The 26,091-nt window shown below is 38.1% G+C and overlaps 1 protein-coding gene across 2 annotated transcripts in view; it reads right to left on the bottom strand.

Moving 5' to 3' along the window:
* The window catches only part of LOC142499589 (bile salt export pump-like), a 71,190-nt gene that overhangs the window by 30,144 nt on the left and 14,955 nt on the right, over positions 1 to 26,091 (bottom strand). For both annotated transcript variants that reach the window (XM_075609143.1, XM_075609144.1), the window contains 10 exons: positions 23,344 to 23,585; positions 22,577 to 22,664; positions 21,482 to 21,615; positions 20,316 to 20,487; positions 10,320 to 10,444; positions 9,291 to 9,465; positions 5,367 to 5,480; positions 3,905 to 4,015; positions 1,758 to 1,883; positions 1,108 to 1,311 (listed from right to left, as the gene is read on the bottom strand). In XM_075609143.1, coding sequence (XP_075465258.1) covers positions 1,108 to 1,311; positions 1,758 to 1,883; positions 3,905 to 4,015; positions 5,367 to 5,480; positions 9,291 to 9,465; positions 10,320 to 10,444; positions 20,316 to 20,487; positions 21,482 to 21,615; positions 22,577 to 22,664; positions 23,344 to 23,585 — 1,491 coding nt within the window. The remainder of the gene's footprint in view (positions 1 to 1,107; positions 1,312 to 1,757; positions 1,884 to 3,904; positions 4,016 to 5,366; positions 5,481 to 9,290; positions 9,466 to 10,319; positions 10,445 to 20,315; positions 20,488 to 21,481; positions 21,616 to 22,576; positions 22,665 to 23,343; positions 23,586 to 26,091) is intronic.

Genomic DNA, 26,091 nt, shown 5'->3' with positions numbered 1-26,091 from the left:
ATATTACAAAGCAAGAGTGAAACCGCTTCTAAAAAAGCAGTATAGACGTGGTTTGGACGTGCTGTAAGGGCTTACAGAATAGCAAAGCATGCCAATTCTCTTCTAAAGTGCACCTTAGGCTAAGGCCCCGCTCCTTCCGTCAGCACTCCCGCACTGCAGACAGGTGAGGCACTGACATACACAGACCGCGATCTGCGGTCTGTAGGGAGCGGGAGCCAGAGCGGGAGGGGGGCGGGAGTGGGAGGCTTGAGCGGGAGGGGGGGCGTGGCTTGAGCGGAGGGACCCGCTACTCTCCCCCCTCCCTCCCTCCACGGGCTCAGGCTGGAGCTGCTGATCACAATGTAATCACAAGCAACACACACACTCATACACACACGCAGGCACTCAGACACACACGCAGGCACACACACACACAGACAGAGGCAGGCACTCACGCACTCAGGCACACACATACACAAACACAGATAGGCACTCAGACACACACACATACACACACACAGACAAGCACTCACGCCGCTTTCCCTCCACACTCCTCCCCGCTCCCCAAAGCCTCTCCTCCTCCCGAAGCCTCCCCTCCTCATTGGCTCACAGCCACACCACGTGACGCGTCGAAGCTAGGGATTACAATTCTCTTGTATCCCCTGGCGGCTGACGCGTCACAGCGTGTAGTGAGCTGTGCAGCCAGGGGGGACCGGAACCGGCTCGGGAGGATTCCCCTGCTGGTGGGGAAAGTCCGTGCAGCCGCCCGCGCTGCCAGGCGCAGCGGGTCCCAGCCCTTAGAAGGGGTTTGGCACACTTTGGAGGTTCAAGAATAGGCCCTATAATGTCGGAATTTTTAACTTTAAACTTATTGAAAGTTGGAGCATTCAATGGAGATGTAGAAAGAAACCATTGCCTCAGCTAAAAGATGTACTGTATTATTTACATTTATTCCACCCAGTGAGCCCTTTGATTAATGTGTAACAAATGTGCTTCTCTACATAGCCCCCCAAATTTTGCTTAACACATTTCAGCATTTTCTAAGCATAAAAAACAAATACCTAATTTATTTACACGATAACTACGTAAAGATACAAGACCAAGAACAGTGAGTGAAGGAAAGACTACCTGTGGTAGATCCATGATAAAGTTGTAGGCATTAGCTTCCTTTGCAGCTTCGATAATATCTTCCATGGTTGCGCTTTCCTTACCAAAGCGAATGTTCTCAGCAATTGTGGTTGCGAACAAGACTGGCTCTTGCTCAACAATGCCAATCAAAGAGCGCAGCCACTGAATGTTAAGAGAGCGAATATCATGGCCATCTAGAGTAACCTGCGAAGAGAAATTATAGTACCAGTTCTTTCTATACTTAGAAAAACTTGAAGTGATTTGGTTTTACATGACATATTCACACCGCTAACTATTTATTTCTAGCAGCATCATAGAAGTACCGTCCCATTGGTTCAATAACATTTTCACAAACACAAAAAAGGACACATTTTTCATCTTTTCTTTGAACTAATGTGTTTTTTCAAAACTCCCATATCTGTACCTAAAGCAAAAAGTACACATTATTAACCCTTTGGTTGCCCAAGGATGTAGTCATTACATAATGGGGACTGGCTGTCCATGGGCCCCATGAGGTAGTGATGTCAAGTCCAAAGTCTCATCAATTTAACAAAAAAACAAAAGCAAAACACCAGTGAACATGCCCAATCTTGTTAAACATATAGTAATTTAAAAGCGGCACTGATTTGATCTACAGCTGGAAAGCTTACCATGCCTTCACCGGGATCGTAGAACCGTTGAATGAGTTGAATTGTGCTGCTTTTTCCAGCTCCACTTGGTCCAACAAAAGCTGTTGTCTCTCCAGATTTAATAACCATGCTTAGATTATCTAAAATCTGTTAAGAGGAAAATATATTTTGAAATGTTTCTTCAACACCTTTGTCTAAAAACTTTGTGGGTTAACCCATCTCATAAACTGCATCAGCTTGTATATTCCTAATATACCAGCATGATATGCTTTGTACTGTATGACACTGCTAGTTTTACATTGTCAGTGAGATCAACTGAAATTGATACTGTGAAATTATAAGATCCCTTTCATAATATGTTATTTTTGTCAGAAGCAAAAGTCAAAATTGTCCACTGGGCATGGAAATTGTTTCTGAACAAAATCATCCCTGTACAAAATGATCTGTTTGGGCATTTGTTGATATAGTATCACGTACCTTGTGCAGTTCTAAAATGTTATGTGGCAAGCCTGGGTTGACTCTGTTTGAGTGTAATCAGCTAATGTATTTGAAGAGTAAACGAGTACTTCAGTATTAGGTGTATTTGAACAAATAGAGCTAAAAGCAGTGTGATAATAATCAGCATCATATCTTCAAGTTTGAACATGTTAGGCTCAGATACCCCACAGAAATATAAGTGGGGTCGGAATCGATATTGAGTTGCAGAGCTTAGCAACTTCTTATGGCACAGGAAGGGCAATAATTCCCAGAAGCCTCTTTGGCATATTTGTTCTTCTGTGTTACTGAAGTAATAGCTCCCATGAGGTTTTAGCTTTCAATTTCTCCTATACTGACAAAATGTTGCTACTGACAATAAGTGGTAGTTCACAGAAATGTTTGCCAGTTTGCCATTGCTTCAAATTCTTCTGCCATTTTTAAAATTGCTGTGCTGCCATTATACAATGATTCCTGAAGTCATTGCACTCTTGCAACATTGTTAATAGATTGGAAGAAATAGAAATGGAATACTCCATGTGGAAGGTATAAAGGTCTGTATAAAGTCAGGCACATTTTTAGAGGACTGTAAATCTGAGATGATAAATAGCCAGTGCAGCCGATTTGTGTTGAGAATTTTGTACAGTGATACAGTGATATAGCGCAAATTTAATTGCCATCCTGCAAAAGCCACAACCCATTGAAAATCCTGACGATCATCTGAAACATATTCATCTCTGGGATTTTTTTTTAAATATGCTGATTACATCAGTGTTGTACCTGTGAAACGTTTTAAACAACAACCACCAATTTCACAGAAGACATCCATTCGTATTGGTAAGGCCTCTTTCTTTATTAGAGTTGACTACAACTGATTGTAATACACTCTGTGATATACTGTAGTGACTGTACACTGCACGCACCTCAAGCACTGAAACTCTGACTTGGAGCTTGACAGTCAAAGTATTGTTAAGAAGTCTATTTTTGGAAGAAAATATGGTGGAAGTCTTGTGTCTGTTAGCATTAGGCAATATAATGGGTTAATCCATTGTCTAGTTTCCAGTAATACGGAGTCATAGTGAATTCAACTACAGGTATTTTACCAGAGCAGCGCAATGAAGATGGTTAGATCCCAAGCAGTTGTGTGGAAGCTCAGCTATACGATTAATTACACTGTATATAGCCAGTGACAAATATAAATGATCTTGATGGTTCATCTTAAATTTACAACAATTATGATGTTGAAAACAGATACAGTATTTATGGGCAAAAGTCACTCAAATGGTACTTCTTACAAAAGTACTGAAAGATATATCACTGACTGTCTCTATTACAAGGCAATTTTACATACTATATACATCAAATAATAGCTGGATTTTCAGGGTCTTCTCATACCTTGTATTAATTACCTTTGTACTGACCCTGTGTGCCCTGTTTAAGTAAATCTCTATTGATTCTACCATAGTGTAAAAACTCTTTTTAAACTTTGATATCTTTTTATATTTTTTTTTATATGTTCTTTAACCACAAAGGGTCTTAAAAGCAGAAAACAAAAGTGGTCAATAATCTTGTACCATGTAATACATGACTACCAATGGCCATGCATTTTTATACATGTGTAAATGAACAAAACACACTAAGCACTGTTATATTTGCCTTGCCGCCAGCTTGACTTCCAAATAATTCCATTTTACCTTTACTTCAGGTCTGGATGGGTAATTGAATGAGATATTATGGAACTCAATTTCACCCTTTACTTTATCCAGCTTGTAGCCATCTTCCGACATGCAGTCAATTGTTGGCTCCTGTAACATAATGGAAAGTGTGACAAAGCTGGCTATGTTCTTATTTCAAAGAGCCATTTATTAACAATCAATAAAGAATCTGGTTTGTGTGTCATTTAACACTATGAAGGGCCTCTTTGATTGGACATAAAATAACAGCATACAATTTTGGGTGAGCAGAATATTGAACCATGGACATCAGTCAATGTACAGAAAAGGCACAAAAAGCTCTATGCAGAGAATCCTAAACTCAGATAACAGCATGCCACACTAGGAACCTTGTAAATGTGTTTGTAATAGTTCTTGCCATTAATATTTGATATTAGTTAATATTCTGAGCAGAATATTTTATTGTATGGGAGTTGGAGGAAATTCTTTAATGACATATTATTTTTTTGTATTTCACTTGATTGGATAGCTCAGCATTGATGGATGTTACGTCTTTACACTTGCACAGTTCCCTGCTATGCAGATAAAACTACAGTGCAGCCATATTTTTGCTTTATACAGTATAACCTAGAAATACAGTTCTGCTTTCTCAGTGTACCTTATGCATCCCTTGAGACTACAGCAGCAACAAAATTTAAATAACAGTTGTTTTCTGTGTATTCAGAGTTTCAGATTGAAGTGGGGATATGTTCTTAAATTCTGCTTAGAGAAAATAATCACATATGAGTTAAATGTACCTTGTACTTTATTATTCTATCTCATGCTGGGTGTCATTTCCTAGTCGTGATGATCTGCTGTCTTTTTTAATTTAGCTGATCATTCATTGTAGTCTTGGAGACTCAAGTGTAAAATTGAACATTGAATTAACCTCTTGAGTCTTTAGCCCCCAATACGCATGTAAATGTACCAGCCTTCAATACTATAAATCTTAATATGTATCTGTTATCAACAAGAAATACCTTATTGTAATTATGAAATGCTTAGAAATTGTTCTGGAATGCTGACACAGGGGCTCTGTGCTTTTTCTGCTCCATATACTTATTTGAACTGGGTTATTTATTGTAGTTTACATACAAATTCGTTTTTAATGGTTTAGAGTTCCAGTACTAATCTCACCTACAAAAGTACTACTCCTGTTAATACCACAGTAATAAGGTACTTTGCTTTACTTGCATTGGCAAGAAATAGGGTGACGGAGGGGAAACAAAATGAACTGTATTTCTACATTGAGAAATTCCCCTTCTATGTCAAATACTATGAAAGAAAGTCAAATATCTTACTTATCCCCTCATCATATTACGCCAACATGAAGTAACTTGATGTTGACAATGAGTATTCACAGGTCCTTGATTCGCTCATTATTGTTTTGTTATGTGTGGCGAGAAATGATTATGAAATATAACAGATGACACGGAGCACTCACATTATCAATGGTCTCAAATATATTTGTAGCGGCTCCACGTCCAGAAGCAAAGGCCTGTAAGCAGGGAGATGCCTGGCCAAGGTTTAAAGCACCGACTAGCACCCCGAAGAATACCTAGGACAGAAAAACAGAGAAATACTGTAAATTGCTGCTTTCTTCATGGTGAAATGCCAGCTACTTACAGATGCAGCCACGAGTATCCAAACACTTGCCTTGGAAAATCTGGGGCAATCTCCCAGTAATGCTGCAACATTTCTGTGACATTTCTGCAAACAGACTAACGGCCCATCAGATTAACACAGCAGGGGTCCCTGGAAGTCCCATTCAGTTTGATCCAATGAGCCATTAGGCTGTCTGCAGAAATGTCACAGAAATATTGCAGCATTACTGTGGTATTGCCCCAGATTTTCCCAGGCAAGTGTTTTCGTGGCTGCATCAGTACGATGTCACCTTCAGCAACTAATAATAATAATAGCATGTTCTTGTATAGCACTGCTAGTTTTACATAGCACTTTACAGAGACATTTTGCAGGCACAGGTCCCTGCCCCGTGGTGCTCACAATCTATGTTTTTGGTGCCTGAGGCACAGGGAGATAAAGTGACTTGCCCAAGGTCACAAGGAGTTGACACTGGGAACTGAACCTGCTTCAAACTCTCAGTGCCACTCAGTGTCTTTACTCACTGAGCCACTCCCTCTCCCAAGTTACTTCATTTCATACCCCTTGGCACTCTATGGATTGTTTTCTAAATGGAAATGGATTGTTTGCGTTTGTAAAATCCTATGGGATGTATTCTTGTAGCTGCAGTATTAAAAATGTGTATTCACTGTTTATAAATGATAAGAAATGTTGATCCAAAATAAATATTCTCCTGCTGTTTTGCATGGATGAAAAAAATGCCTTCAGAATTATCAATGGAAAATTGAGTAAAAGAGAGTTAACTTGTAACTTTTAAACTATGTAGTAGCAGGTACAACAATGATTTATGTTCATGGTAAAAAAAAAAAAAAAACTACAGTATACCAGGTGTCTTTATGTATTTGACTGAAATATTGTGTGATTTAGGTGTGACTAAACAAAAGGTAAATCTATTAAATCCCCTGTACCACAAGCTATGCTATGAATCATAAGTCCTCTGACAGCAGGATTCCATGCATTTTTATCAAACTATATATCAGGGCATATTGCATGGCTATAAAAATGAATGATTTAGAAGATAATGGCGCCTATGTACTAATGTACTGTAGTAAGCATTGTAAAGGTCTTTTTTGGTGCAGAATTGGCACGTCAAGCTTAATTTCAATTGCACTTGTGTGTGCCTATGTACGAAGCTCAAATTTCTCCAACTGTGCCAAAGATTCTTTTCCAGTTGTTTTGGCGCCCAGAGATCGACTGCACTTCGTGTACAGATGTAAATGGTATGTAGCCCCGAGGTAAATTTGAGCTTTCTGGCCCCCCTCCGCGAGTGCCGTGAGGTAGCGGGTGCCGCCGGAGGCTGCGACGGACCCGCCGGCACTTCGCGAGGGTGGGGGCCAGAGCAGGGAGTAGCGTGTTGCCCTGCGGTGCAGGCCGGTTGCCGGGGACGCGATCGGGCCGTCGCTAGGGCCGCGATCGCGTTGCCACCGGCCCGGTTTGCAAGGAAGAGGGCGCCGCCATTGCGCGTTAGTTCGCGCATGCGCAGTAGGGCAAAAGCGCGCGATGGGTTCCCCAGTGCAGGGAGAGATCGCGCGAGAGTAGGGAAGGTAGGAGAGAGAGTGAGGCGGCCATTAGGGGTTCGCGCATGCGCGAGGGAAGCGCGCACGCGGCCCCAATGCATTAGGCAGCCCCTGGGAACCACAATTCCCAGGAGGCTTAGGGAGGCAGAGGTCAGGTGCTCCCTAGTGGCCAATAGGGCTGAAGGAAGCTCAGCCCGGGAAAAGAGATACATTTCCCGGGCTTTGCAACAGCAGTCAGGGCAGAGCAGAGGAAGGAGTAGGAAGGGTGCAGGGAGCGCGTGGCTCCTGCATCAGGTAAGGGTCCTCCCTAGATTCCCAGGCAGGCCCCAATTCCCGGGTAAAGGGCAGGGGGTAACTGAAGAGGGACGCCTTAGCTAGGGAGGTGACCCTTGAGTGTGGAAGGTGCTGGTTTGGCAGTGTCGCAGCGGAGAGTGCTGTGGGCACTGTCAAAGAGGCACGGTGTGCTAGCAGTGTGTTTGCTGCGGGATCCAGGGGCTGTGTGTGATTGCAGCTGCCTGTGAGTAGTGTCGCTGTATGTGCTGGGCACAGTGCGTGCAGTGTGTGTGAAGTGTGGATCCCTGCAGGCTGACAGTGTGTGCGGTGTGTCAGCTGCAGGTGCTTTGGGAGTAGCTAGTTAATAGCTAGTTGTCAGTTACAGTTAGGACTGGGTAGCTGGGGGAAGGGGGGCAGGTTATCGTCCACAGGCCCTAGGAGTTTCCCCAAGCCATCCTAGGTTGCGGTTTCTCAGGGACAGGCCCTAGGTTAGGGTTGCTGTCACTCAAGCAGTAGTCAGTGATAGGAAGGCGGTTGCTGTTCCCACGTGGTTGGTGTTGCCGTGGTCCGGTTGCAGTTCCCGTTGAGCGGTGGGACCCTCGTTGGGGTCCACCGGCAGAGTACCTGGAAAGGATCAGACGGACGTCTGACCCTTTGAGAAGTGGTTTCGGTCCCGAGCATCGGAGTGCTCGGAAGGTATCTCTGAAGTAATATATGTGCACCAACTGGGCCCTAGCTTAATATAGTGACTGCGCAGTCACCCACGACCTCCATAGGAGTTACGAGACATTGGGTGTGGGGTGATCACAGGACACTTGGTTGGGGAACACCAGACATTGGGTTGAGGTGATGCGGGTAGAGCATCTGGTATGTGATGTTATGTAATGTGTTATATGTGTGTTAAGTAAAGAGTTAGTTATTGGTTATCGTATACGTGTGTTATGTTATTTCTTACTCAGGGCTATCTTTCCTAACGGGGGATCCTGGGTAAGTGGAGGCGCTGCACCAAGTAAGGGTAAGGGTTTCCCCAGGCTCCCAGCTAGCGGAGGCTCAGATCTCCTGGAGCCACACAGGTTATGCAGTACCAGTAGTCCCTTAGAGCAGGTGTGTTGCAGGGAAAGGGACCGGTTAGACCACGAGGGGCCAATGTGAGATTGGGTGGGTCGGCCGGTTCACAAAAAGGGCTACAGGTATATACTAAAAAATAACATTTCTGTGTGCCACGAAATCAATCAAAAGTGCGTAAAAATTGTCTGCTAAGTTCAACTTCTCGTAACCCTAAAAAGACTGCTACTAGTGTTAGCCCAAAATGAAGTTGCTATGTACCAGCCAAAAATGTATTTGATGCAGCATGGATGTTTCATTATATTGGTTAAAAATGTATTGTTTTTACAGCATGTCTATTGTAAATAATATTACATTGATAACTGATATTTACTAATACAGTATTAGATATTAATAAAAAAATACACACTACTTTTTTATTTGAAATTGTATCAGTCAGGTACGCAACATGAGGCAATGCGTCCAAAGTAATTTCAGGCAAACAACTATGCGTCATATGTAAGAAGTAAGATAACAACCTTCATACATACCACACACACTTTATTAATGTGTGTACCACTGTTTAGCACTGCAACGTTGATGCACAAGAAAAATTCAAAGATCATTTTAGTAAATAGGCCCTGTTGTGTTTAGTAAATCACCTGGCTTCAAAACAAGTGCAAAAAAAAAAGAAAGAGAAGGAATCCTAGTGAAAGGATAAATCTGGTGCAATTCATTTGCATTCGTTTTGCTTCAGTGTTGTAGCTGGGAGTCTTTAGTAAAGATCCCCCAAATTCAGTAAGTCATCAATTGCCATATCCTCTTACATTTGCAGTAACATGCATTGTTTAACATAGGTAGGTCAAAGAGAAGTATCTCAGATTACCCCTTACCTGTAAGAGATTTCCAGGGGAGTATTCTTCTTCTTCAAGGACCAATTTTGAACCATACCAAAAGGCCAAAGCATAACAAAGGAAGATAATAAACCACATGTATCCAGTGAAGAATCCCATTATGACCCCTTTTCTTATTCCCCAGCGCTGTGCAAACACTAGGTTTTTGTCATATCTATGTAAAGGGTAAGAATAAAGTTCACCATTAATATTGTGACTTCATGCCTTACAAGAATATATTTGTAATGTTTATAACACTCATCTCATGTTTAGTTGAAGAGAACTCATGCAATATGTTTGCGCTCTAGGACCAATTTTTTATAACAGTAGACTCTTCTTTTATGGGTGGAAGTCATTCTCCAACTGTATTGTTCACGTACATTTGTACATTGTTGTCTCAGTAAGCAGCATGCTTTGCTGGATTCTGCTAAATGATGCTGCGAGGACAGATTTACGCTGTTGATAAAACATATTTCCCAGTTTTGTTCATATAAGCGTATTATAGGTCATCCCTTATGGTTGGAGGAAAGGAGATTTCACCAGTGTCAAAGGAAACGTTTCTTTACAGTAAGGGCAGTTAACATGTGGAATTCATTACCCATGGAGACGGTGGCAGAGACAATAGATATCTTCAAAAAAAGGTTGGACATCTTTTAGAAAGGAAAGGTATACAGGGATATACCTAATAAGTAAACATGGGAAAGATGTTGATCTCAGGAGTAATCTGATTGCCAATATTTGGCGTCAGGAAGGAATTAATTGTTTTCCTCATAAGATATCATTAGATGATATTTCACTGGGTGTTTTTTTGTTTGCCTTCTTCTGGATCAATATACTGTAAATACAAATATAGGATACATATCTGTCGTCTAAAGTTAGCATAGGTTGAATTTGATGGACATATGTATTTTTTCAACCTCATCTACTATATATACATGTATTATATCAGAAAAAAACCACTAAATTGTATACTCTTTTGAACATTACAGAAAGCAGTACTGAAATGATTATAATATGAATATTTCAAACCTTTCCACTTCTTTCTTCTCTCCACCAAAAGCTGCTACAGTTCTTATAGCTGAGAGCACTTCGTCGGCTACTGCACCTGCTTTAGCATAAGCCCGCAACTCTTTGCCGGTCAGTCTTGCCACAGCCTACAAACAGGGACATGCAGATGATAAATGATAGAACAGTACATGCTAATATTTATTACCAATATATAGGAGATCACTTGTACTGTAATCATAGCTGTATACTTGTAAATCAAATAGTTGTTTATCCTAAATAATAGTTGTTGATTTTGAATATTCTCATAGTACTGTCTGGTCTTGAATGCTCGTGTACAACTATATCTATTATTAATATTATCGTTCATTTGTAAAGCACCTACATATTCAGCAGCGCAGTACAATGGGGTACAGCTATATTGTGAATGTGAGGGAGGAGTCAAATCTGACACCTAGGCAGCGTGCTTGTGATACTGGGTGTATGATAGTTCTGCCAACAGTAAGGGAGAAGGGGGCAATGGGTCCAGGGTTGGGAGGAAGTATGAGGAGCTCCGTCTTGGACATGTTAAGTTTGAGTCGGCGGAAGGCCATCCAGGATGACATAGTGGAGACACAGTCAGAGACTTTGGTCTGTAAAGCAGGTGTAAGGTCCGTGATTGACAGGTAAATATGTGTGTGATCAGCATAGAGGTGATATTTAAACCCAAGAGATGTGATTAGGTCACCTAGAGAGAGTGTGCAAAGAGAAAAGAGAAGAGGTCCCATGATAGACCCCTGGGGTATGCCCATAGAAGTGGAGGAGGAGTAAGCAAATAAAACACTGAAAGTAAATGGGAGAGGTAAGAGGAAATCCAGGATAGAGCTCTGTTACGGATACCAAGTAGAATGTGAAGGAGAAGATGGTGGTCCACAGCATCAAAGGTTGCAGAGAGATCGAGTAGTATGAGAAGAGTGTAAGAAAAGAGTTGGTCTTTGGTAGCATTGCGGTCATTTTTTAGTTTAGTGAGGGCTGTTTCAGTGGAGTGAGCAGTGCAGGAACCAGATTGTAGAGGATCTAGGAGATAATAGGTGGCAAGAAAAGGAAGCAAGCGAGAAAATACAAGGCATTGTCAGGAGGCAAGTGCAAAACAGAAATTGTGAGGTGCTACTAATGAAGGTGAAAATAAATAAATCAATTAATAAAGATATGTGATATATATAAGTGTGCTCAAATATGATAATAATGGCAAACTTTGCTGCTCAACCCTCTTTGGAGAAGTTCCAGTTTTCTCCTTTCTTGAATGTTGAAGAGAAGCTTGTGGGGAGCGCAGGTGTCACCATATATATATGCAAAGGAAAAATAAATATAGTGTGGTATGTCTAAACAGGTACAGCAATCAACACAGGAATCATGAATGGGAACTCACATTCTGCCAGTTGTAATACAGCATTTGAAACAGCAATAGATGCAGGGGATGGATTCAGCACTGTGCAGGGGGGTCTGGCTTGTGGACACTCACTGATGTCAGCAGGACAACCCTCAATAGAATGAAAAAGACGACTCTAGTGCAACATTGTATGTTCACGAATGATATATTGAAAATAGGCAATTGCTATTGCACTTACATGAGCAACATGTGCTTAGACACATAAAAATCGATGCGCAGCATTGGTGTGTGTCATCCCCCTCACTCCCGAAGTTGCGTCGCGTCACTTCCGGTCCGGCCCGTCGCGTCACTTCCGGTTTCATCGGCGATCGCAGAATGGGTCAAAACGGGTTCTGGGGTATGCTGGGCACACGTCTGGACTGCTGCAAGGTTCACTCAACGCGTTTCGCTGGCGTGGCAGCTTCGTCAGGAGTCCGATCTGTAGCTAAAGCTTCAGTGTCCATATAAATACCCTTTACTGGTTTCTGATTGGATGGTTGAACAATTCTATACTTCTCATTGGCTGAAATGGTACTTGCTGATTGGCCAATACCCGTGTATGCTAATATCAATGTGAATTCCATATACATGACACCATTTTATTAAATACATACATAATAAAATCTTTATACACAATATAAATAAATAATGTAAATAGATAAATAAATAAATACTATATCTACTATTCTAACTCTAATGCTAACTAATACATAGAAGAACTAGCTGATTTACAGAGAAAAATATTTTAGAAGCTAAAATCTGCACTAGTGTGTTTACATTGGTGTTTTAAACTCCTCAGCAATGTTTTATGCAACAATTGAGGGAAATGGTAAGGGAGAGAAAAGCAAAAAATCACAGGTTAGTGTGACCCATATAAATACATACATATATATATATATATAACATAATAGCTATTAAGTATATAAAATTTAAATCACATGTTTTATATTTTAAAAATATCTAATTAACATTTTTTTAAATTATTATTAATAAATTGTAACAGAATAATAGTTTTATAAGAATTGACACATATACTTTAACTATATAAAAACACTGATTTCTATATCTGAGTTAAGTCCATCTGGAATTAATGTTTTCAACCGGTGAATCCAGAATGTTTCTCTTTTAATTAATTCTTTGGTTCTGTCACCGCCTCTCCAGTTTAGTGGGACATGTTAAATTCCTTTAATAGTTAGATCTTTTAGGTTAGATGCATGAAACCGGGTAAAATGTTTTGGGACACTGTGGGTGTCCAACATACGTCGTATATTACCCATATGTTCCAATGCTCTCACTTTCAGGGCACGAGTGGTCTGCCCAACATATTGAAGACCACAACTGCATTCCAGCAAATAAATAACAAACATGGAATTGCAATTAATAAATTGTTTTATATTAAAAACCTCATTTGTAGTGTTTGATTTAAAAATGTTTTTAGCCCCCTTGCAGCAAAAATCACATATTTTACAGTTGCCGCAAGAATAAAAACCTTTTGGAAGTTTTAGCCAGTTATTAGTTTTAGTAAGTTCCTTTTTGTTCTTCAAGACACTCGGTGCTAGTTTCTGTTTTAGATTGCTTGCTCTAGTAAATATAACATTGGGCGTAGTTGGTAATACACTCCCTAACACAGGGTCATTTTGTAAAATGTGCCAATGTTTTTTTATTGCATTCTTGATTTTATTTGCATCCTTATTGTATTGTGTCATAAAACTGGTGGTAAAATCTAACTCTGTTTTATTTGTTTTAATCACATTTGGTTTAATTAAAAGTTTCCTATCAAGCAAATCTACTTTTGATTTGGCTTCTTTAATTTGGTGGGGCTATATTTCTTCTCAAGAAATTTGTTGGTTAATGCAAGTGATTGTTCCTCATAGATTTCTTTTTTACTGCAATTCCTTTTTATCCGCATGAATTGACTCTGAGGCACATTAGAAATCCACCTTGGATGATGGCAACTATTTCTTAGTATATAATTGTTGCCATCAACTGATTTAAAAAAAGTTTTTGTTAAAATAGCATTGTTTTCAATATAAATTTCAAGGTCTAAAAATTCTACTTTTGTTTTGCTAAAATTGGATACAAATTTTAAATTAAAATTATTAGTGTTAATATAGTCTAAAAATTGTTTCAATAAAATTTCGTCGCCATTCCAAATAAAAAGCACATTGTCAATATATCTTTTCCAGAGGACCAGATTTACACCAAATCCATGCGGAGACCAAATGTGGTCCAATTCCCACATGGTCATAAATAGATTCGCATAGCTTGGTGCAAATCTGGTCCCCATCGCGGTGCCGCAAAGTTGTAAAAAGAATTCTTTATTAAACCAAAAATAATTATTAGTTAGTATAAAATGTATTCCCTTTAAAATAAAATCCCTTTGTTCCGCATCCATCAATACATCCTCGGTTAAAATTCTCTCAATCGCATTTAACCCTTGTTTATGGTCTATGGACGTATATAATGAAGAGACATCACAGGTTACGAGCATAAAACCATTTTCCCATTTTATTTCTTCTAATATAGATAAAACCTGCGCTGTGTCTTTAAGGTGCGATCTGCCGGTGACCACATATTTTTGTAAAAACTTATCTATATACTTCGACAGATTGGAACACATTGATTTGATGCCTGATATTATAGGCCTACCAGGGGGATTGTATAGGTCCTTATGAATTTTTGGTAAAAAATAAAATACCGGCACTTTTGGTGAATCCATCCAAAGATATTTAAACTCCTCTTCTTTGAGTATACCCTTACTTTTACCGTCTGTTAAAATTTTTTTGCAATTCTCCAAGGAAGGTGGTGGTAGGATCCTTTTTTAGTTTTTTATATGTATTAGTATCACCGAGTATTCTATTGGATTCGTTAATATAATACTCCCTGCTCATTACGACTACTCCTCCTCCCTTGTCTGCCTGTTTTATAACCAATTCTTCATCTTTCATTAATGATTTCAGGGCTTCTCTCTCTTTAAAACCTAAATTATTTTTGAAAGGTTTATCATTCTTAACAATGGCTTCAAACTCCTTATTTAACAATTGATAAAAAAACTTCTAAGTGGTGACCTTTAATAAAACTTGGATAAAATTTGGATTTAGGTCTTAAATGAGTGTGTAAAAATGTATCTTTAACTGGTGGATTAATAATTGAGTTGTTCTTTAAAATCGTATCATCTAAATTTTCACCTAAGAAGAATTTTTTAACAGTCAATTTTCTTAAAAATTTGTTGGCATCAATAAATAGGTCAAAACCACTCGGCCCTGCAGTGGGAGCAAAGGTTAAACCTTTACTTATGACTCTTAATTGAACATCATCTAATTCTTTGTTACTGATATTAAAAACTCTCAATGGTTTATTCTTGATATCTTTGCTTTTTCTCCCTCCTCTACTTCCTCTGAATCTCTTTTCCTTCTTGGTTTCTGAGGTGTCTCTATCAGTGGTGCATATCTGTTTTTGGTCTCCCATACAGTTGGAGACTTCCCGTCTAAAAAAGTGGTTTTTTTCTTTGTCCCTCCGACTGCTCCCTCTTGTGCAGGCGAGCCATTTGAGCAATAGATTTCCCAATCTTTCATTTGTTTTTCATAGTCTAAATCTTTTTTTGTTTTTGTTGTTGAGGTAGAGGCCTCTTGCTCATCAACTATAGATGATCTCTCTATTCTATCCTTTTTGCCTAATTTGCTTTTCACTTTTTTAGTTGGGTTAAGATATTCCTTTTTAGGGATCTCTTCTGTCCTAATTGGTTGGTAATTAATGGGTTTATTGTAATTTTGTCTGTTTGCACCCCCTTTCCATCCTTTGTGTTGATAATTATCGGATCGTTTTGGTTTATTGGGATCCCCCCTATATTCTCTATTGGGTTCCCTTGATCTCGAATGGTGGAAGTTTTTTCTCCCCCAGTTTTTATAATTACCCTTAGTGTAGTCTTCTATGTCTCTATTAAATTTTTTCTTTTTGTTTAAAACTATGGCGTCGGTCAGTCCGTCTACCTTCCTCTGTAACTCCATGTCATTTCTCTTGTAATGACCAGTGTTTTCAAATGGTTCCATTTTAACTTTAATTTTGTTAATCTCCTCATCCAATAATATTAGATTCTTAGCATGTTGTTTTAAAATCAATTTTATCAGATCGTTAGAACATTTGTCTAATATAGCATGCCAGGTTGCTAAAAATTCTTTATCGTCTATATCACAAGTGGGGTTTTTTGTTAATCTTAGACCTCTAGGTATTATGTTGTCCTTTAAATATTTCTCTAAAAATTCTTGGTCTAACCACTTTCTGGTGTCTTTAAAGAAAAGCTCTTCTAGTTTGACAAATTCAGTGTCTAGATTATATTCATCAATAACGATGGGTGGTGCATCTATTACTATTTCCTCTTCCCCTGAGGAAAAAAAGGAGCCCAATCTATTTTTCCTGGATTGCCTCCTCATGAACACATTAGGTATATTAACCTCATCTTCAAAAGGTGCAGCCATCACCAGTGGAAACAAAGTTAAAGATACATTTTTACACACTAATTTAAGACCTAAATCCAAATTTTATCCAAGTTTTATTAAAGGTCACCACTTAGAAGTTTTTTTATCAATTGTTAAATAAGGAGTTTGAAGCCATTGTTAAGAATGATAAACCTTTCAAAAATAATTTAAGTTTTAAAGAGAGAGAAGCCCTGAAATCATTAATGAAAGATGAAGAATTGGTTATAAAACAGGCAGACAAGGGAGGAGGAGTAGTCGTAATGAGCAGGGAGTATTATATTAACGAATCCAATAGAATACTCGGTGATACTAATACATATAAAAAACTAAAAAAGGATCCTACCACCACCTTCCTTGGAGAATTGCAAAAAATTTTAACAGACGGTAAAAGTAAGGGTATACTCAAAGAAGAGGAGTTTAAATATCTTTGGATGGATTCACCAAAAGTGCCGGTATTTTATTTTTTACCAAAAATTCATAAGGACCTATACAATCCCCCTGGAAGACCTATAATATCAGGCATCGAATCAATGTGTTCCAATCTGTCGGAGTATATAGATAAGTTTTTACAAAAATATGTGGTCACCGGCAGATCGCACCTTAAAGACACAGCGCAGGTTTTATCTATATTAGAAGAAATAAAATGGGAAAATGGTTTTATGCTCGTAACCTGTGATGTCTCTTCATTATATACGTCCATAGACCATAAACAAGGGTTAAATGCGATTGAGAGAATTTTAACCGAGGATGTATTGATGGATGCGGAACAAAGGGATTTTATTTTAAAGGGAATACATTTTATACTAACTAATAATTATTTTTGGTTTAATAAAGAATTCTTTTTACAACTTTGCGGCACCGCGATGGGGACCAGATTTGCACCAAGCTATGCGAATCTATTTATGACCATGTGGGAATTGGACCACATTTGGTCTCCGCATGGATTTGGTGTAAATCTGGTCCTCTGGAAAAGATATATTGACAATGTGCTTTTTATTTGGAATGGCGACGAAATTTTATTGAAACAATTTTTAGACTATATTAACACTAATAATTTTAATTTAAAATTTGTATCCAATTTTAGCAAAACAAAAGTAGAATTTTTAGACCTTGAAATTTATATTTAAAACAATGCTATTTTAACAAAAACTTTTTTTAAATCAGTTGATGGCAACAATTATATACTAAGAAATAGTTGCCATCATCCAAGGTGGATTTCTAATGTGCCTCAGAGTCAATTCATGCAGATAAAAAGGAATTGCAGTAAAAAAGAAATCTATGAGGAACAATCACTTGCATTAACCAACAAATTTCTTGAGAAGAAATATAGCCCCACCAAAATTAAAGAAGCCAAATCAAAAGTAGATTTGCTTGATAGGAAACTTTTAATTAAACCAAATGTGATTAAAACAAATAAAACAGAGTTAGATTTTACCACCAGTTTTATGACACAATACAATAAGGATGCAAATAAAATCAAGAATGCAATAAAAAAACATTGGCACATTTTACAAAATGACCCTGTGTTAGGGAGTGTATTACCAACTACGCCCAATGTTATATTTACTAGAGCAAGCAATCTAAAACAGAAACTAGCACCGAGTGTCTTAAAGAACAAAAAGGAACTTACTAAAACTAATAACTGGCTAAAACTTCCAAAAGGTTTTTATTCTTGCGGCAACTGTAAAATATGTGATTTTTGCTGCAAGGGGGCTAAAAACATTTTTAAATCAAACACTACAAATGAGGTTTTTAATATAAAACAATTTATTAATTGCAATTCCATGTTTGTTATTTATTTGCTGGAATGCAGTTGTGGTCTTCAATATGTTGGGCAGACCACTCGTGCCCTGAAAGTGAGAGCATTGGAACATATGGGTAATATACGACGTATGTTGGACACCCACAGTGTCCCAAAACATTTTACCTGGTTTCATGCATCTAACCTAAAAATATCTAACTATTAAAGGAATTTAACATGTCCCACTAAACTGGAGAGGCGGTGACAGAACCAAAGAATTAATTAAAAGTGAAACATTCTGGATTCACCGGTTGAAAACATTAATTCCAGATGGACTTAACTCAGATATAGAAATCAGTGTTTTTATATAGTTAAAGTATATGTGTCAATTCTTATAAAACTATTATTCTGTTACAATTTATTAATAATAATTTAAAAAAATGTTAATTAGATATTTTTAAAATATAAAACATGTGATTTAAATTTTATATACTTAACAGCTATTATGTTATATATATATGTATGTATTTATATGGGTCACACTAACCTGTGATTTTTTGCTTTTCTCTCCCTTACCATTTCCCTCAATTGTTGCATAAAACATTGCTGAGGAGTTTAAAACACCAATGTAAACACACTAGTGCAGATTCTAGCTTCTAAAATATTTTTCTCTGTAAATCAGCTAGTTCTTCTATGTATTAGTTAGCATTAGAGTTAGAATAGTAGATATAGTATTCATTTATTTATCTATTTACATTATTTATTTATAATGTGTATAAAGATTTTATTATGTATGTATTTAATAAAATGGTGTCATGTATATGGAATTCACATTGATATTAGCATACACGGGTATTGGCCAATCAGCAAGTACCATTTCAGCCAATGAGAAGTATAGAATTGTTCAACCATCCAATCAGAAACCAGTAAAGGGTATTTATATGGACACTGAAGCTTTAGCTACAGATCGGACTCCTGATGAAGCTGCCACGCCAGCGAAACGCGTTGAGTGAACCTTGCAGCAGTCCAGACGTGTGCCCAGCATACCCCAGAACCCGTTTTGACCCATTCTGCGATCGCCGCCGAAACCGGAAGTGACGCGACGGGCCGGACCGGAAGTGACGCGACGCAACTTCGGGAGTGAGGGGGATGACACACACCAATGCTGCGCATCGATTTTTATGTGTCTAAGCACATGTTGCTCATGTAAGTGCAATAGCAATTGCCTATTTTCAATATATCATTCGTGAACATACAATGTTGCACTAGAGTCGTCTTTTTCATTCTATTGAGGGTTGTCCTGCTGACATCAGGGAGTGTCCACAAGCCAGACCCCCCTGCACAGTGCTGAATCCATCCACTGCATCTATTGCTGTTTCAAATGCTGTATTACAACTGGCAGAATGTGAGTTCCCATTCATGATTCCTGTTTTGATTGCTGTACCTGTTTAGACATACCACACTTTATTTATTTTTCCTTTGCATATATATATGGTGACACCTGCGCTCCCCACAAGCTTCTCTTCAATTGTCAGGAGGCAAGATGGCCGGGGTAGCTTCGGAGAAGGTGATGTCACTTCCTGTAAGCATTCATCCTGAATGTTCAGACAGATCCCTTATAAGAAGAAAGAGGAGATCAGCAGCGACATATCCTCCTGTGAGGATGTTATAGGCGTTATTGTCCCCTCTGGTGTATATTGGTGAGATATATTGTGATATTCTGCCATTGAATCCTATGGAATCTCTGTGATATACTGGGTTATAATGATACATGTTGTATTGTCTGGGGGAACAATCTCACACTACATGTGTATCTAGAAAGAACTATTACAGTGATCCAACAAAATTTATGTACAGTACAGTATAACCTGCAGAAAGACTATACTCCATGACTGATACAGTTCCCAGAAATCTGTTACCTTATGCACAGATTTTGAGATTTTTCCAACACAGGATACAAATAAACAGTACTCGGGGTTGAAGTTTATTCTAGAGATGCAACTATCAGCACAGTTTCACACATTTGGTTAATATAGTTATAGGAATTTGTCCTACTACAAAACAGTAACTCCATGTACAGTAACATTAACATTAAAAAAAAAACAAAAGTAATTCTGCAAGTTATGTGTTCTCATCTATCAGCTTCCCAAGCAAATAAACTAGGTTATCTATTTTCTTTTTGTTGCTTACTCATTTGGGATACCAAATAAAAATAGAAAGTCTTAACCAGCTAACTTGCACCTGAACATTTGAAGATTCAATTCTATGCACATCTGGAGGGTTAGATAGTGCATTGTTTGATGCTAGAAACAAACCTGTGTGCAGATGAAAATATCACTGACATTGTAAAATGAAATAATATTGTATTGTTACATATTGGTCAAAAAAACTCTTACCAGTGCCATTAGTGCCGCTCCCACTCCAATGAGAGGACTTACTGCAATAATCACCAAGGTTAATTTCCAGCCATTGACAAATCCCAGCAGGAATCCACAAAGAAACGTCGTAAATCTCTGGATAAAGATTCCAACTTGATCAGCAATCGCGTCATTAATTTTATTTATGTCACTGCAAAGGAAAACTATTGCATTGTAACCACCAGAAAATACTGTATGTAAACTTAACTTAGACTATCTCGATCATTAGCTTGTATACAGCCTTTGACTGCAATGTATTGTTGATGATTTTTTCATATGTAATGTACTAACACATATATATGTTCATATATCTTAATATTTTAGGTCTCATCAGAAGATAATCTGGAGAAATGGAATTGTATAGGAAACATTTATTCGTTTAATTATATTTATAGTTACACTAATGTCGTGTCCTGTCTATGTTTTGTCTGCTCAAAAAAGAAATCTCTATAACCAATATTGAAATGTTGAAGGATTGAATTGACCATTGGAATCAAAATACTCGATGGGCAAATGGCGACCATCCTGTTTCAGTGAACTACAAACAGTCTTTCAGTACTGAAACCCGGGAAGCCAAAGGCTCAAAGAACACATATATTATCTCTACAATCTTTCCTTTAATATCCTTAGAATAGTTTATTTATAAAGGTAATAAAGATATAAAGTCCCAAACTAAAACATACCTATAAAAAGATAAAGACGTTTCTGCCTCATGTAGCTTACAGGAATTTAAACAATTTTAAATATGTGTTAGGCTGTTGAGAGTAATATTATTAAATGCAGGTGGCACTTTTACTCATGTTTTGGTTCTAAAAAAAAATCAGTTTGGACATAGTTTTTGGTTTTGGAATATACATTTTTGGTAGGTTCCGATTTCATACACCTTTCTTTACCCATTTTTAATCTAATTAGATTATTATTATTTAGCATTTTCCTTCCACTTTTGTACTAAATAAACGTTGTAATATTAGTTTATTATCAGTTAGTGTGTACATTTTGCACTATAGACTACAGAAATTGTAAACCAAGGTGCAAAATGTTAGTAGTGAGTTAACTGCAGTATGAAAAGGCAATATGTCCAAGAAAGCTCACTAGCATATTAACAAAATATAATATGGATGTATCTTTTATAGGTAAATACTTACTCAGACATTCTTGTATTTAGTTCACCCACTGAATTGCAGTCAAACCAGCCTATATCCATTCTCATTACTTTCCGAAAGTAAAGCTTTCTTATTCTCTGTATTTGACGAGCAGCAGCAGTTACCCAGAAACAAATCTATGGGAGGAATGTAAAGGATAAGGCCACAGAGTTACATTCTATTAAACACAATAATTAAACGATGGCTATAATTGCAGATACCCTTTCTATTGGTGTTGGGGTAGTGTCAAAGTTCAAATCCAATTTTAATTTTAGAGCAAAATGTACCCAGGTTTCACAGTAGTTTTGCATTGACTTTATTGGGCAAAACTCAGTATAAAACCTGAAGTACAGTACTGTAGTTTTTTTTGTTACTACTGTATGTGCACTTAAGGCATGTAGGATCATGTATACTAGACTATGCTATGCCATAAGATTCCTTCTGGGGCCGGAAGACACATTATGGCCCATTAGAGAAGAGACCTCCTTCTTATTGTCTCAGTTTGCTTTAATTTATACTCATAGTACTTTTTTTTAAACAACGCTATTGTCATCCCTCCCACATTGTGCTGATCTGCATGATATGTGGACCCCATACAACAAAATAATAATACTAATAATAACAATCACTGATTGAATGCTCTGTAAAGTGTCTTCCAACATTGGAAGGTGTCTTATGGATTACCACTTATGGTCCACAATATATATCACTCAACCTAAAGACAGAGACAATACAAACACATATGTGCTCATAATATCTGTAGCTGTTTGGTCAGTGGTTTTACACTGTTAGTAAATATAAGAAGGGGCATGAATAGTAGTATTTTGTATGTTTTATATTGGTTTCAGACAAAGAAATAAGAATCCGTATAAAAGGGAACAATAAAAGACGCAGATAGTGAAAAGGTCTGTGCTATTAAAGTACATCGATTCCGATCAACTGAATAAGATGCAATAGATATACACAGATGTTTCATGTCAGTAAAAAAATAATCAAGTTTACCAATTCTTGAGAAGATGATTCATATATAGATAAACATTTCGTAAATCGTGTTTAGACAGAACAATGTTACGAAATAATGGGTGATGAAATACTTACTTGGAAATATCCAAGAATTAATACTGAGCAACCAATCCCTGCGTAGTAACTTGCAAATCTTGTCATTTCAGATTCAATATCCAGTAACCTGTCAGGAAATATGCAGGTACAGTTTATTTAGTCTTTTTGCGAGTGCTGTGAATAATAACTAGTAGTAGCTAAGGGTGGGCACTTTTACTTGTGATTTGATTTTGGTTCTAAAAAAAATCATGCTTTGGTTCTGGTTTAGACAAAACTATATTTCTTTGGGTTTTGGTTTTGGATTTTTACCAAATTATTTAAAAAAACCTCAAAGTAAGCAGGAAAATGCTGACATATCATAATAAAGCATTACAATGTTCAAAATAAGTATAAACTAATAAAACTATTAGGAAATGTATATAATATAACTGTAAAACGTTAAATTATTTGAAAAGATATGGCAAAAAACACCCCGTGTTTTCATTTCCAGTGGTAACTTCACAGTTAAGTCACCCCAAAAAGGAGTACATGTAGTACACCAACACCAAGTTGTACTTGGCTGTAGAACTGTAGCTTGAAAGCTAGAGCAAACTGTGAGATATAACTTTCCATGGAGATGGGCACTTGGCCTGTTGTTCTGGTTCTAAATAATATTTGGGATTTGGATCTAAAAAATCATAAGGGTTCTTGTTTTGTATTTGGTTTTGAATCTAAGGGTATGGTAACTTCTCATTTTTTTCTCAATTCCTGTTTTACCCATTTTTAATACTAACTTAAGATGATGAATTACTGTAGGAGTAACTTACCCACAGCTAACAGTCTCATTATCGTTGTCTGTGTTAAAAGAACTATTAATCCACACAATGGTGTTATTTATGCAGGCCTTGCCAGGGTCTCTCAGCTCTTGTAATTCAATATCATAAAGAATAAATGTGTCTATCATTAAGCCAAAGACAAGTAACATGCACGGCTGAGCCGCTCCATGAACAACTCCACAGAATCCACCGAAACACATCATTAAAGTTTCAGAGCAAGAGGAAAATCTAAACTGGAGAAATAAGAAAGTTATTATTATGCACATTATAGTTAGAAGTGTCATATGCTAGACTACTATCAAGGAAAAAGTTCAACAAACAAATTATAATTGGCCTGAACCCTCCAAGCTAATAATGAACTGTGGAGCAAAGGGAGGAAGAGGAGGAAGTTACTCTCAGAGATTTCTTCAAGGGAATTCAAAGTTGTCTCAAGGTCTGTCATTTAAGTTATCCTGGTCAAATCAACAAGTGGGTATTTTCAAGCTGAATAGAATAAACTGTACATTTAGTGCTGGAGGGTCCAACAACAATTGCACTCATTGGGGTAGATCCTCAGAAGTTTGTTAAATGTTTTTCAATACATTAAATGGGGTTAACATGACGATAAGTAATAACGCATATCCACAAAGGTGATTAGAGTTTCGATGCCCTCGCGTTAACGTGAATAATATCGGATTGCTAACTTTTAACAGGTGTCTGCCTTACTCATCAATGGATCATATGCTAATGAGTCATTAACCTAACAACACAGATCCACAAAGAACCATTCATGTTAGTCCATGGAAATAACGGTACGATAATTAGGTCACACCAAAACCTGCCGTTATTCACATCCAGACCATGATTATCGTAGCATTATTTCTGGGAATAGCCTACAAGCAAAAACAGCAGGTCACATGTCTGTGCTGAGTGTAGACTTAACCCTTTCATTACATGTGTCATTCAAATATATATATAGGAACATATTAATGTCAGAAACAGATGCATCTGATTTGTGTAATTTTCATATAACTACATTATGTTTTTTTCTGATTAAAGGGAATGTAAGTGTAGCCTATTATGATATATAATACTGACTGTATAAAGTATGAGTGTGCAATAAGTTGTCTACATATTAGAACAAGAATTACCAAGAGACAGAAGTTGGGATAATAACTTTTATTCACACACAGTTAATTAACTGTGTTGTAAAAAGATACTAATGACAAATTAGCAACAGATAAAAAAACAACAACATAAACAAACTATTTACAAATCTCAGTGCCTCGTATTTGCGGCTGAACTGGCAGGCTCACTCGGCCCCTGGTACGAGGTCGTCCACACCTCAATCTCGGCCCGCTCAGGGTGGAATGGGTGAGTCGGGGGATAAAGGAGAAAGAGGAGTTACACCCACTAATGAGACCCCTGTTGTGGGCAGGGAGACGCTCAAAGCAACGGTGTTGTGAACATCAGCGGTGCTCTTATGCTCTTCAGGCCGTGCTGGATCGCCCATATTAGGTCATTGATGGATGGGGTTATCTGCCCCATACTATTCAACATAGCACTGCTGTGCTGGTACATCAAGTTTGTGGTGATACGGTGTTGGTGGTGTATGCACATCTCTATGAAGTGTGAGATCTTTTCCTTGAACCGTGATGTCAGCTGAATTCGGGTGAATTGGGCAGATATACTTTTGAATCCGGCACTTTTGAATTAATCACCACTCTTTTGCTCTCATCCAGAGGTGCTGGATTATGCCACATGGGTGCAGCAGGAGTTGCAGGAGGAGCAGCAGCAACCAGAGGAGCAGGAAAAGGATCCTCAAGAGCAAAAGGAGCATCATGAGCATCGGTGGTGCAGCTGGGGTAGCTGGAGGAGCCACATGCATCTCCTCTTCCAGGACCTCTGTGAGGATGAGGGTAATGGTCTCATCGTCTCCCTCCAGGGGCTCTGCAGCCCCGGGCAAGGGCTCTGCAGCCTCAGTGAATGGCTGTCTATGTGATGGTCCTGAAAAAATAAGACATCATGTCATCAAATACATTCTTACAGAACGTGGGTACATGTAAGCACATTTAGATAGATTTATTTTACCTAAACAGCCAATTTTGAACATGTCTCTTTCCCACGATTCTTGGTGACGTCTCACACCCTCTGTCGCTGATGCTTTTGGTGTATGTATGTATCTATATCTTTATTTATATAGCGCCATTAATGTACATAGCTCTTCACAGTAGTAATACACGTGACAATCATATAAATAACAAATAATACAAATAACAGGTCATGGAAATAAATGCTTCAGACATAAAAGTAACATTTAGGTAGAGGAGTCCCTGCTCCGAGGAGCTTACAATCTAATTGGTAGGTAGGAACAACATACAGAGACAGTAAGAAGGTATTATGATAGGTGCATCTGCAGGGGGCCAAGCTTTATGTATCATGTGTTTACTGCACCGACACACTTTATTCGAGCAAATACCCAGTATGTACCTGGCAGATACCTGGAATGCACCGCTCCTCACCTCTGACAAGCCCCGTTGTGTTTGCCTTCCCAGCCTGGGTTCATGCCTGGCTGACGGGCGGCTGATCTGTTAAATCATAATGATTAGGATTTAATAGGCTGCAATGCTTCGCGTGTCTACCAGATGGCATAAATTCATGAATTGTAATGCAGTATATATATATATATACTGTGCAGTATTGCAGCCAGCGGGAATAAAATACTTCAATCCCTGCCTGGAAAATAACCCAATGCACTCG

Source organism: Ascaphus truei, chromosome 7 (assembly GCF_040206685.1).
Source record: "Ascaphus truei isolate aAscTru1 chromosome 7, aAscTru1.hap1, whole genome shotgun sequence".
Lineage (NCBI taxonomy): Eukaryota > Metazoa > Chordata > Amphibia > Anura > Ascaphidae > Ascaphus > Ascaphus truei.
Note: the sequence above shows the minus strand (reverse complement) of the source record. Positions and strands in the feature narration are given on the sequence as shown.